The 13,392-nt window shown below is 41.2% G+C and overlaps 1 protein-coding gene across 2 annotated transcripts; it reads left to right on the top strand.

The window, feature by feature from the left end:
* The first annotated feature begins 2,128 nt into the window (after positions 1–2,128).
* dusp14 (dual specificity phosphatase 14) lies at positions 2,129–12,882 on the top strand. 2 transcript variants are annotated; one of them, XM_038694034.1, is made up of 3 exons: positions 2,129–2,387; positions 8,772–8,848; positions 10,237–12,882. In XM_038694034.1, exon 3 carries the CDS (start codon positions 10,343–10,345, stop codon positions 10,970–10,972), a length of 630 nt encoding a protein of 209 aa, XP_038549962.1. In that variant the 5' UTR covers positions 2,129–2,387; positions 8,772–8,848; positions 10,237–10,342; the 3' UTR covers positions 10,973–12,882. The 2 variants fall into 2 exon arrangements, with proteins under 2 accessions (XP_038549962.1, XP_038549963.1); XM_038694035.1 differs by lacking the exon at positions 8,772–8,848.
* Positions 12,883–13,392: the final 510 nt, after the last annotated feature.

The raw sequence follows: 13,392 nt of genomic DNA, 5'->3' as shown, positions 1-13,392 counted from the left end.
TTGGTATTACCTACCAGAATTACATACATATCAGTGTAGAGAAGGCTTTGAAAAAACATTAACAGTTAAATTAATAAATCAAATGAAAATTTTGTGATTTCCTACAATACAGTTTGGTTGTTAACTGCTAAAAAATTATTTAAGTTGGTGGTTTTCGGCATGGGGACTTTGGATTTATTTAACACAGATTACAGCCCTGCTGATATGCTTAACTTTGAGAGTTTATGCTCCACTAACCTCTGAGTAAGCACCAGAAACATTTTGAAAAACAAAACAAATTGTCTCTTGTTTAGAAAAAAACAGAAATGCACAACCCATCAAAATTGCATTTCAGTCAGGCATTGATGATTCTACTTGTAGAAAAGAGATTTGTTTGTTCTGTAGTTGCATCTCACCAATAGTTTTCAGCATTGTTTTCTGGGGCTGTGCTTGATCCTCCCACCGCGTTGTATGAGGAGTAATTGATGCCAGAGAAAACTAGAAAACTAGAGAGAAAGGTCAAGTAGAATTGCCTACAGAACATACATATATGTAGAACATATATATATATATATAACTCAACAGCCTTTTTTAAGACACTGTATTTTAAATATAATTCTGTAAAAATCAAAATGGGTGTAAATGGTGTAAAGAATGTTTTTCATGTTTGTTCAATGAACCTTTAACAATCAATGAACATGCACCTGTGAAATTGTTATTTAGACCCTAACAGCATACAGATGATGGCAATTAAGGTCACAGTTATAAAAACTAAGAATACTAAAGAGACCTTTCTACTGACTCTGAAAAACACCAAAAGAAAGTGAAATACATGACTTAATAATAATAATAAAGATAGCCCTCATCATTTCTCTACTGAAAACATTCATTACCATACTTGCTAACCCTCCCATTTTCCATTGCCCTCTCCCGGTTTCCTCTTGAGTCACAAAAGTATGTTTAGTATTACAGTAATGTTAAGTGAGTGGTGGAGGCTATGCTGTTGACAGACTTGATTGCAGATTAATTTCTGAAACAGTTTAGCGAACGGTCCTATCATTTTTCCCTAGTTCATAACTTCTATAGTTAATAATGGATCTTTAAATCTTTTTTGCAGTTTTGACTTGTATTTAATATATTTAGTTAAACTTTTGTTCAGCAATCTGTTATGTTATCTTGGTGAGGTCTCATAACAATAAATGTTAGGGATAATCTTTGTTTATGTTATGTGTTTCTGAAAAGAATATCGGCTGATATATCGGATTTTAAAATCCTCAAATATTGAAATCGGTATCGGCCGTAAAAATCCCATATTGATCAGGCTCTTAATGACACTACAATGTTTGATAAAAGGCTTTTTTCATTTACAACTGTTTGGACTGCTGCTGTTAGCCTATTAGCAGTGCAAGCTCCCACAGTTGCTGTTTACAACCCCACCCATGGTAGTAACTGTCCCTCCCATGTTCTGCAACATCACTCAAGTGAATTTCAGCAGGCCGAATTTTAGTGCGTCTGCAGCAGGGATCCAAAGCTGTGTACCAATACCATCACTACATATTAATGGATAATTTCGGAATTTTTAAACCCGGGCCCTATATTCACATATTTTGTTGTCGACATGACTAGTAAGTACAAAACGTTTTGGAATCCGTGCAATAGATGGTAAGTAACTGGCTGCAGTGGCTGCAATGTATCCCTACGGGGCAATTGCGCTCGTCAAAATTATCTTAATTGTAACCAGTAATGAAGTAGAGCCACACTCAGAAACTACTTAGACAAGCAACACAAAGGTGAATTGTATGCTTTATCAGATGTGTTTTCTTACATTACATTTTGGTTTTACAAGAGAGAAAGCTTCAAGGAGGCCTATGCGAAAGTAGGCTACTGGTTAGTTTTCCATATGCACGTCTGGTTAGCCACCTAACTTTCGATAAATAGTAACGCTTTCCTAAGCTTTTTCTGTAGGAAACATCCCTGACTGGCTGAAGAATACTTGCTAGGCTTAGACAGACTAAGTGGTAAGACTCAGCAGTGGTAAGTGCTTGGTTGAAAAATATAAACTTGCATCCTCCAATGGAGAAGCCGGTGTAAGTGAACATACTGCCTCTGCGTGGCACTGATCTCTCCTCATACTGAGGCAGCGCTGCCCTGTACACGCCGCTCCTGCAAGCTGAACCAGGCGGTTACACTGATGGCTCGTATTTCTGTTGACTTTCACATTATGTTGTTGGCTGTCGCGGTGTGTCTCGCCTCACTTGGCCTCTCTCCATCCCCTGGCCGTCTGTATGAACGGACTGACTCAAGGTAAATGTCCGGAGTGTGAAATCAGCAGATCCGTACCCGCCTGATTGGTGCAGGCGGTGAAGGCTCTTTAAAACCTCCATCTCTGCCCGACTGAGAGTCGACTGGTAAGTTGAGTTTTACATCTGATGGAGGCAGTTTATCAGCGTCATTTTGACCTAACATAAGATGGTTTTTTTACTTAAATTTAAACAAAGCATGGGTATATTTTAAACTATGTTTTATAGGCATTTATCTACGTGTTTTATTCTGATGAGTTTTATGATGTTGTTAGGTCTATGATGCCCGTAAAGAAGACATGCTGCTGAATTCCGACGTGTTGTTAGTTGGACAGAAATATTTTATTATTTTTATATTTTACACTTACTATAATCCATTTGCTACACCCGAACTTGTTAACGCACGCACTTCACGTCACGCGCACGGGGGCGAGCAGTGCGTGCGCAGAGAAGCAGTTCGATCTCGTTCAAGGCTCAATCATAAATTATTAAACTTGTGGATTCATTCACTTTCACACACCGTGGCCGTGAAAGACAGGGCAAGTGTTACACTTTATTTCCAGGAAGAGGCTGTCCGAAATATTATTAAACATTTATTTTCCAGAAGAAGATAGTTTAACACTTTAATGTCTATTTATGTATGTGTAGTATGCTGTGTGTAGGAATGGCCTGATCATCACAAGAATTATGCCTTAATTAAACTATATTGATTAGGGCATTATTTCATTATTAAATTACAGATTATATTCTTAATTAGCCTAATCGACAATGTTGTTTATAAACTGTCAGAAAATTGTTAAAAATTTCTATCTCATCTTCAAAGTGCTTTTATCCAACCAACTGGTTACTATTAGAGATGGCAAAGAACAGCAGCTAATCTCATGTTTAAAACTGCAATGCAGAACTTCTGTCTCCCCCTTCTGACAGTGAAAGTATGTAGCACAATATTGTCTACAGGTGCTTGTGACATATAGGCCCTGCCATACTGAGTTGCTGCTGTTAATAAGTTTGCGCCCAGTTTAGTGGAGTTTATTTACTTGGAAAAATTACAGAAGCTATGAATCCATTTAATTAATAGTTGCAGAGTCATTTTCAAACAGTTGTAATGATGGATGCAACACTACTACATACAACAGGCTTCTTTGTGTAATATATCTGACAAACTGAAAGGAATCATTTGTATGTGCATTTTCACACATATGTACACTCACCATCTCTCATTCCATGACATGTGGCATTGTCTCCTGCTGTTCATGTGAGTTTACAGAGTGTCAGTGTTCGGCATGGTGAGGTGAAACATTGTGCACTGAGTGAGCAGCACACAGTCCCTGCTGTTGCAGGAAGGTGCCAAAGCCAAACCCTGTCCCTCCTGTTTATTAACTCTACCTCTATTGAACCCGTTGCAGATGACATTAAAGCGTTCTTGTCGTTTGTGGGTTGTGTTTGGATGAATTTAAGAAGCTGTGTCCTACATGAAAAGAACCCATGTCATTGCTCCTCAATTTCTCCTGATTATTATCCAGACTGTCGGCAGTAGGGTGACTTTCAGACATCACTCAGACTGAATAAATGGATTGCCTTTGATTGAGAGACATTGATGAGAGCAGCGTGTCTTTTCCAGTTATTTCAATGTCTTCTTTCATCTTGTTCTGTGGTGTGAGGGAGTGTCAGTCAGGAATTTGATGCTGTCCAAGTCCCAGCTCCAGTCCAGTTGTCACTGAGGTTTCACCCTTAAGTGTCGTGAGAGAGCGAGGTTTGCCGTTCTAGTTTTCCTGCAGGTGGGGTCACGTTTCCAGTTTGTGTTAGCAGAGGTGCAACCGGACCCTGAGGAATCTCCCCACAGAGAGAGTGTAACTGAGGTGTGTGTAAGACGATTTATGAGGTGGGACCACCTGTTGTGAGACACTCCCTGAATGATTGAGAGTGGGGTTGTTTGTTGTAACATCAAGACAAGAAGAAGAAATACAGGGGTTGATTGCTGAGTCAGGATTTGCAGTAAGTTGAAAGGTGCCCCAGTCACTGTCCCACTGACCCCCCTCCAGTGTTAATGTTTTTGAGAGAATTAATCCTCACAGCAAATTTGATTGACAGCGAGCTTCAGTATCACCATCACTATCTCCAACATTACAGTAGAATTTTCTCTACATAATTCTCCCTCCTCCGCTCCTGCAGCCTCTATCCTGCCCTGCCCGGAGTATAAATAACCATGTGGATGAAGCAAGTCTCAGCAAAGCCTGGCGCTGTGGTACATCAGCACTTTGGAGAGGGCCAGGGATTATTTGGTTTTCTTATCTTCTTCATCTCTCCGATGATGTGGCTGCTGCTGTCTTATGCTGTGGTCAGGAGGTTGCTGCAGCAGCAGCGTTTGTACTTATCTCAGCTGATGGTATATATGTTATTTTTCTCCATGCTCCAACGGGGCATCCCACTGAAACAGAAAATGGCTTGCAAGCAAGACACCTGTTGCTAGTTCACTTATAGGCAAGATATCACAGTTATTGTCACGTCCTGCCCACGTCTGGGTTAAGCCCCGCCCATTCGGACTAGGGATGCGGATACAGATAATTTAACTGGTTAAACAGATACAGATAAAGGCTTACCCTGCTGTCCCCATCCCAGAATCTCTTTTTTGTTCATTGTATTAGATAATGTTGTTCTCATTGAATAAAAAACACCAGAGCTGATCAGAGTTTTATAGGTGTGATTAGAAAAGCAACACATAGCCATATAGATTGTTGCGAGCCGATTTACAGATACATCAGCCTCTAAAATCAACATTACATACTAGGGCTGGGCGATATGGCCAAAAATGTTATCACGATAAAAGGTTTCAGATTTGATGCCAAACAGTGGATCACTTCACAAATCTGAGGTAGAACATTCAAAACAATTATGACAAAACAAACACAAGCTTTTTTCGGTCCTTTTTCCTCAACAAAATAACCATCTTAATAAAAAACTAGAACTGCAAGCAGTTGTAAGCGGGGTCCAAGCCTCCCGGCGCGACCCACCACCCCCGGCCCCGCGGAGGGCGCGCAAGTCGGCCCGGGCGCTCCGCCGTCGTGCCGCATAAGGCCCCCACGTTTGGTGTTGATGGGCCGTTCCAAACAGAGGCAAAACGTCCTGCCTTTGAAAATGGCATAGGAATTAATGGGATTTAGTGAGAGATTTTTTTCGCTTTTATCGCCACCTAGAATCTGAATTGAACGAAATATTTCAGGTGTCATCAGAGGCCCATGGGGAAGAATTGACCCAAAGTTGGTATGAATGGGAGTTGTGGTTGCGGAGATATAAAATGCATGTAAGTCAATGGGATTTTTTTGAAAAGCGCCAACTAGGGGCTAACTGTACCAAATTTTGCACAGGCTCTCAGGGGGGCATGCCACATAAGGTCCTCAAGTTTTGTGTTGATCAGCCTTTCCAAGCCTGAGATATATTATACTTTCTGTTTTTAGCATTTTCGCAATTATTTGTTAGCTTGCAATTGGGACATTTTTTGTCAGATCAAAATTCTCTCTACAAACTTTCTTTGGCTCGGTCCAGAGATGGTCTGTGCCAAGTTTCGTGTCGATTGGACTTGCGGCTTCGGAGGAGTTAATTAAAATAGGTTTTCCAGTTTTCGCGATTTCGCAAACTGAAAACGTCATCGCACAGAGGTGTGTTCTATACCATCGGAATCGGCAGCATCCCCCAAACACGTAGACGTAAGGTTTATGAATGTGCAAAGTAGTGAGCCGTAGTTATCCTGCAAAATGGCCTTTGGTTGAAAATCTCATTGAAATGAATGGGGTATTTGAGCTTCGATTATAGCGCCACCTTTTGGCCGAATTGCACCAAAGGTGTCATCAGGGCCCCATGGGGAACAATTGACCCAAATTTGGTGTCAATCGGACTTGTGGTTATGGAGATATAAAATGCATGTAAGTCAATGGGATTTTTTTTGACGTCTTTAATCTGCAATAACAGCGCCACCTATGGGCATATTTGGGTGAACATTGGTGCCTTTAGTAAGGGGACCATGCGAACAATTCAGTTGTGGTTTCATGTCAATGTGACTTCTGGTTATAGGAGGAAAAATTTTTTGGGATTCAATAACGCCACCTAGGGGCGAGTTGCCCCAAATTTTGCACAGGCCCTCAGGGGGGCATCCTACATTAACGCTCCAAATTTGGTGTGGATCGGCCATTCCAAAGCAAAGATATGACATCATTTGCTGTTAGTAGCGTTTTTCGCAAACGTTTGCTAGCATATAATTGCGAAAAATTTTTCGGATCAAAATTTCCTCTACAAACTTTCATCAGCTTGGTCCAGAGATGATCCATGCCAAGTTTGGTGTCGATCGGAGTTGCGGCTTCGGAGGTGTTAATTAAAATAGGTTTTTCAGTTTTCGCGATTTTGTGGAAAAAAAGTTTAGGTGGAAATGGGCGTTGCCTATACCATGAGATTCAGCTTGATCCCCTGAACGCATGGATATAAGGGTTTTGATATACGCCTTCGTAGGCGGGAGTTCCAAGCCCAAACGCATTGACCTTGCTTATAGTGCCCCCTAGTGGTAGAAGTGTGCGGCCTGAGTTACTTGCAGGGGCTTGTACCTAACCTATGAGTTTCGTGCCCCTAGCAGTTAACGTCTAGGCTGCAGTAGTGAATTAGCCCCACTCGGACTTGGACCCCTAATTAAGTTCTAATTTGTGTATGATTTAAGTGAATAAAATCAAACATTTATTGAATATTTATTGAACATTTGTTATATATATAAAAAAATTCTATTGCAATAATTATTGTTTTATTGTCCAGCCCTATTACATACATTAGACCTGCATTAATACATTTTTTGGGCCATTTGGGGGAGCACAACATGCTGTTAATCCGCTGTAGTAAGATGGGTGAAAACAGCTGCTGAAGGTTAATAAGAGCAGTGAAACTAAATCTAAACAGTAAAGTTGTGGTTCATAAAACCAAAACAATGTGCTGAAAGATGCTTAAGTGTTCTCTGAAGCTGAGGGGAACTGCACAGTAAGTGCAGCTTTAACTGCTCTACAAACCGCTACTGCGTCCATGTGAACTGAACAAGGATATGACTCACTATTGAGAGATTAGAGCAAGACAAAACACCTTAACAAACAGGAAGTGGCTAATATAAACACAATGTGACACTAAATAATGAAGTGAAAAACAAAGGGCAGTTCAACTTTTTGATTATTATATTACAATTGTTTCTCAAAATCTAAGTGCTGAGTTTAGGGCTGCAACTAACATTTATTTTCATTATCAATTAACCTGCTGATAATTTTCTAGATAAATCCTCATTTGGTCAGTAAATTGGAAAGAATAAAGGAAAAAAAGAACCCAAATATTCTCAATTATCTGTCACATAAGAAAAAGAAAAGCAGCAAATTCTCACTGAAAACAGGGAATGTTTGGTATTTTTGCTTGGAAAATGACAACAGATTATTAAAATAGTTGCTGATTAATTTTCAGTCAGTCATCTAATCGATCAGTCGACTATTTGTTTCAATTAGTTAAGACAAAAGCTTACATGAACATGTCTACAGTGTTCAACACAGACTAACAGAGTGGGAAATATGTTCTCCATCTGGATCCCTGTATCTTTTGTCTCATCACCAGTGGCAACGGTAGGGAGGAAGGTGAAATCAGCTGCACCACAGCATGATCATGGCAACCATTTCAGAGGCAAAGTGCAGGGCGATTGGCAACCGAGAGTGAGCCAGAGGAACTGTGCCTGAACAGGGAGGGAGGACAGTGTTGTTTTAGCCTTTGATCCCTTTTATTTATTTTTTTATTTTAAACGAGAAGCACACCATGCTGAGGTGGCAAAGCTGAGGAGAGATGTGATGTTTTTTTTTTAGCTTTTACAGTTGGAAGGTTGACGATGAAACAAGATAGCTCCAAACCCTTGGGGACATGAGGATTAACATGTATTTTTTTAATGTATGTATTTTTACCGGGTAAATACTTTTTTCATGCAAACCGCAGGCAATAAAAGCATTAAAATCGACAAGCGGATTCATGAAGGTAGAAAATATCTAGTAGGAAACAAATGAAGATTTGACAGCTGACGTTTTTTTAATATGGAACATTTAAAGTAGTGGTTCCCAATCATTTCCTTGTTAAAACACAGCAATATCTACTTACACCAGTTCAACACATTCTCACTCCCAGCTCGTCACATATTGGTCAAGACCGCTTGGCATTGCTTTTTAACACCCTGGGTACCCCTTTAGTGTAGTTTTTGCACGTGTAGCGGCCAGCGGCCAAGTTAGCAATAATAACAATGCAAAGTCCAGTCAACTTTATAAATATTCAACATCCGGTTAGACTTTCAAAATAAATCTAGTGGTTAATGTTGTGAAACAGCACGTGGTTAACGATGTGAAATGTCACAGTTTGGTACGTGACTTAATTAACTTTACTTACATAACGTTTGCGTGACATAACTAAAAATAATCAATGTTGACTTCTTGTTTCACACAGGAAATGAACACTGGTCTCCTGGGTGAAAGTCCAGTTTTTGAGCCAGCTGTCAACCACCTCCTTACTCTGACTTTTCTGTAAGTTATATACTAACCTACACCTCGTTTAAGTGTTTAAAAACAACGCTAAAGGGTTTACAGTGCTTTAAAAACTGACGCCAAGAGGTCTTGCCCATGCATCTATATGTGACGTCTTATCTTGGGAGTAAGAACGGGTTGACCAGTTGGGGCCATTTGAATCAAATAGCATTATTTTAGTGGCATTCAGTAGAGGTTGGGACCCATTACTTTAAATGTTTAGGTGGTACGAATTTCTTGTTGGATCACAAAGCTACTACCACCGTTTCTTGTGTTATCAGTCATGCAGATGTATTTAAATTCATGTCTTTCCACTTGTGTTTTTGATTACAGTCTAATTAACAAGAAGAATCCCAGTGTGTGTCAGTAGTTCCTTTGCAGGCGACAGCAGTTTTTTTTTCCTGCACGTTGAATTCCAGTTTAAAGTAGTTGACCCGTGTGTCTTGTTAACCAGACTGTAGCAGAAAATGAAAGAAAAAGACCTGCCGGCCAGACTGGTGCACAAGGTGTGGATGACGCACGACAAGTGCAACAGTGTGTGCAGTAGCGCCTGGAGCTGTGTGCTCTCTGCTGATAACTAAAGTATCAATGTAGGAGCTATTTCCATCAAATACAGTGCAGCCAGAAATGTCACATTACAGTTCCTATAATATCTTTTTCTCCCTGAGCTGGGCCGTGCATCTTCATGTTACAGCTCATAAACGCAAGATAATTTTGATCATCCTTTTTGGAAAAAGAAAAATGGAATTAGATTAAGAAACTTGAGACAGTTCCATGCTTAAATTATCAACACACTTTGGTATGATAGTTCAGAATAAGATTACTTTCCATCCCACTGTTTGGTGCCATCCAAAGCGACATTCACCGTGGCAGTAGACAGAGAGACGAGAGATGTAATCTGTATGTGAGGGCTGCGGATGGATGAACATGAGATGAGGTGAGTGTATGCCTCCAGGGGGCCTGCACTCACATAGCACAGGGAGGCACGTCTCGGTGTGTAGCATGGAGGCCACTCGACCTGAATGTAGCGAAACAGACAGTAGAGATAGACTGGTCTCTCTAGCTGAGATATAAACACGTTACATCTGTCAGTGGATTCATGAAAACTCTTGAAAAAGGACTGTGGATCAGTGGGTCACAGCAGCGTGTTTTTGAATTAGTTAACTGTTGTGACTGATATGCAATTGTTTTGTCTGTTTTTTTGTTTTTTTTTATTTGAATAAAAGAAAAGGATTGTAGCACTCTTGCTTTGGAGTCTTTGCAGACAGCAGAGATGTTACTCATCCTTGTGAAGTATTTGTCTGTTTGTCAGCCTGAGTGCTCAGCCTGCAGTGACACAGAAAAATGTTTAATTTAGATTGAAAGTGAAATCTGTTTGTGTGTTTCAGGAGCTCTCTGGCTGGTCTCGCTGCACTACTATGACACTGAGCTCTTGAAGGTTTTGCTTTTTTTGTTTGAATTCACCAATTCTCTTGAAGCCCACTTGATTCCTCGATGGGTTCCCGCAGCCAAGGCTTCTTCCACCACCACCACCACCATCGTAGCTCCATGGTGCCCACCGCGGTGCCGAGGCTGCTGGCTGAGAACGGCAGCCTGCTGGGGGGCATCGCACAAATCACCCCCAATCTCTTTCTCAGCAGAGGGAACGTGGCATCCAACCGCAGCCTGCTGTTGTCCAAAGGCATCACCTGTGTGGTCAATGCAACCATCGAGCTCCCCAACTTCAACTGGCCTCACATGGAGTATGTAAAGGTCCCTTTGGCGGATATGCCCCACTCCCCCATCTCCTTGTACTTCGACAGTGTGGCAGATAAGATCCACAGCGTTGGACGGAAACGAGGGGCAGTGCTGGTGCACTGTGCAGCGGGGGTGAGCCGCTCAGCCTCATTGTGTCTGGCGTACCTCATGAAGTATCACCGTGTGTCTCTGGCCGAAGCCCACGCCTGGGTCAAAGCTCGCCGCCCTGTCATCCGGCCCAACGGCGGGTTCTGGCGCCAGCTCATCGAGTATGAGAGGAAGCTGTTTGGTAGGAACTCTGTTAAGATGGTGCAGACGCCCTACGGGGTCATACCTGATGTTTATGAGAGGGACCGCAGATGCCTGGCTCCGTACTGGGGCCTGTGAGAGATCCACAGTGAGGGATCGAGGAGGAAAGCGAAGATGAGCCCTCTTGCCCTTCTGGACTGCAGGTTCATGCGTGTTCAGGACAGGCGAAGTGAGACACGTGTGAGTGTACATCTGTGTGAAGCTTATTTAATGAATACTGGTGCGACAGAGGGAGTCAAACCAAACACTGGTTGTTGATGGTGCTGCTGTTCGTCCAACCAGTTGCCTCCATTTAGTCTTTGAGCAGGAGTGAGGCGACTTCAGGGTCAGAATCCTTAAGACCAGAGGATCGATTGGGACCACACTGATGTCAGACACCAAAACAAGATGAAACGCTCAGTGTGGAAGTCGGTGCTGTCTATCTCCTGGTCTGGTTCTAGTTCCAGGGAGAGGACGAGCACTCTGTGATGGTGTTAGCTGAGAATCCCCAGCTCTGACAGCAATGTAACTGAAGCCCTTTCCCTGACGTGATGTCATGTGGTGGTATTGTGCCAGTTTTGCAGTAGTCTTTAGTGTGAGGGCAGCAGCATGCTCTCAATTTATGGTAGCATTTAAGATAAGTGTACAGAAAAAAATATATAGAGAAAAATTATTTTATTGGAATGTACTAATAGTGAGGAAATGCTTATGGCACACTTTAACTGAACATTTAAAGATGTTATTATAGCTACCTTTTTTAAGGTAAAAATCTAGAAGCTATAAGCTAAAAGTCAAGGATTAGGGAAAGTTCCTGTGTACCACAGGGTTGACTGTTCCATCCTGTGACCACACTATGTTATTGTAGTGCTATTTGATGCTGTATTAAAAAAATATTTGTCACCTCAAGGGAACTGGTAGCTCTATTTTAAATCCAGCATTGTTTCGCAGTCTTCTTCTTTACTGCCTTTGTGGGCACGTTACTGTGTTTCTTGGCATATTATGGCCTCCTGTAGATCAGTGGAAAAATGTGAACTCTTCATGTGTAGGCATTCTTGTGCACATCCTCATGCACACACACAATACAAACAAAACAGGGACCCACTGGGCACTACTAGTGATAAAGCTAGTTAAAGAGTGAAACACTCCACAGCTAACCTTTAATTGATTCATTAAAGCATTAGAAAATGGTGAAAAATCAAACACAAAACAGCAGCTTACGGCGTGTGTTAAAACACTCACACTCATTGTACACTGATGTAACCCTGCAGCATATTGACACCTGTCACAATACACCAGTGTTCGATTTCCCAGCATCGACTTTAACCTATCAAAGGAGCTGCAGTTTCATCACATCAGCTTCCCAGATTTGGAACCTCATGGCTACCGTACAATGACTATTTCTTGTGTATGGTGTGCCCTGTGTGTGGTACAGGTGCCAATTTATATTGACGTCTTCAAATGGCTTATTTTGTCCGACAAACAGTCCAAAACATACAAAGATTTTTACAATGATGTAAAAATGAAAAGCAGCTAATTCTCACACGTTTGAGGCTGGAACCAGAGATGAAGTTGTTCACAACTGTAATAATTACAATACATCACAGGTTGCAGAATCACCCATACTATGATACCAGCATTATCATGGGTAGTGAATGTATCGTGTTCATTTTGTATTGTGATTTCTCGACTTTCCCCTACTATAGTGCAGTATAATACCACTGTTTGCTGTGGTCAGACATCTGACAGACACAGCAGTGATGTATGTGGTGTCAAGTGCAATAGAGTTGACATTTTAACCCACAGAGGTCAGTGCAACAATGCTTTTCCCCCCCAACAATAACATAATGGATTAAGTGTGATATTAATTTTTTTAAAGATAATAAAAGTTCATTGGAATGATAATTGTTTGCAAGAGAAAGATGTTCTTGTCTGGAGCACAATATTTAATCTGACTTCAAAGTATTTCATGCCCCAAGACTGTGATATTAAAATAAAAATAAATAGAGTCATGTCACTGTTTGTGTTCAAATTTAATAGAAAAATACACCTCTAAACACAGTATTTCACGCTTTTAGCGAAAACAGAATGTACATTGACTCAAAAGCAGCTAAACTAAAAAAGTTAAATCTACATCTGAGATGTTTTCATATGAATAGGTGGCAGCGTTTCCTAACGCCTCTTCATGTTCATTCTACACAGGCGTTTTCCCCAAGAGATGTCTTCAGATGTCATAGAAATGTTCTGTCATTCATTTTCATTTGCTGCAGCTACAGAGCAGCAGGCAGATATTGATGAGCGCTATTTGTCTTTTGCCCACACTTCTGAGGAACCTCCAGAGTGGTCTCCACAATGAATTCCCATTACCCAGAGAGACGAGGCTCGTCGGATGACAGGCCCACCACCGCAGAGATGCACAAGTGATGGGCTCAAATTATACACTGCACACACTATTTTCTCAGCAAAAAGATTGATATTTTTTCACTCAGTCTTCACTGTTAATAAGAGTACATGCATTAGTT

The sequence above is a fragment of the Micropterus salmoides genome, unplaced genomic scaffold, assembly GCF_014851395.1.
Source record: "Micropterus salmoides isolate LMB-PRFRI ecotype aquatic unplaced genomic scaffold, ASM1485139v1 Ms_hic_scaffold_3, whole genome shotgun sequence".
NCBI lineage: Eukaryota > Metazoa > Chordata > Actinopteri > Centrarchiformes > Centrarchidae > Micropterus > Micropterus salmoides.
The sequence above is the reverse complement of the archived record's forward strand: the minus strand, read 5'-3'. Positions and strand labels throughout refer to the sequence as shown.

Excerpts from the sequence above, each read along its gene's own strand:
- dusp14 (XM_038694035.1), top strand. The coding sequence starts at position 10,343 with ATGGGTTCCCGCAGCCAAGGCTTCTTCCACCACCACCACCACCATCGT.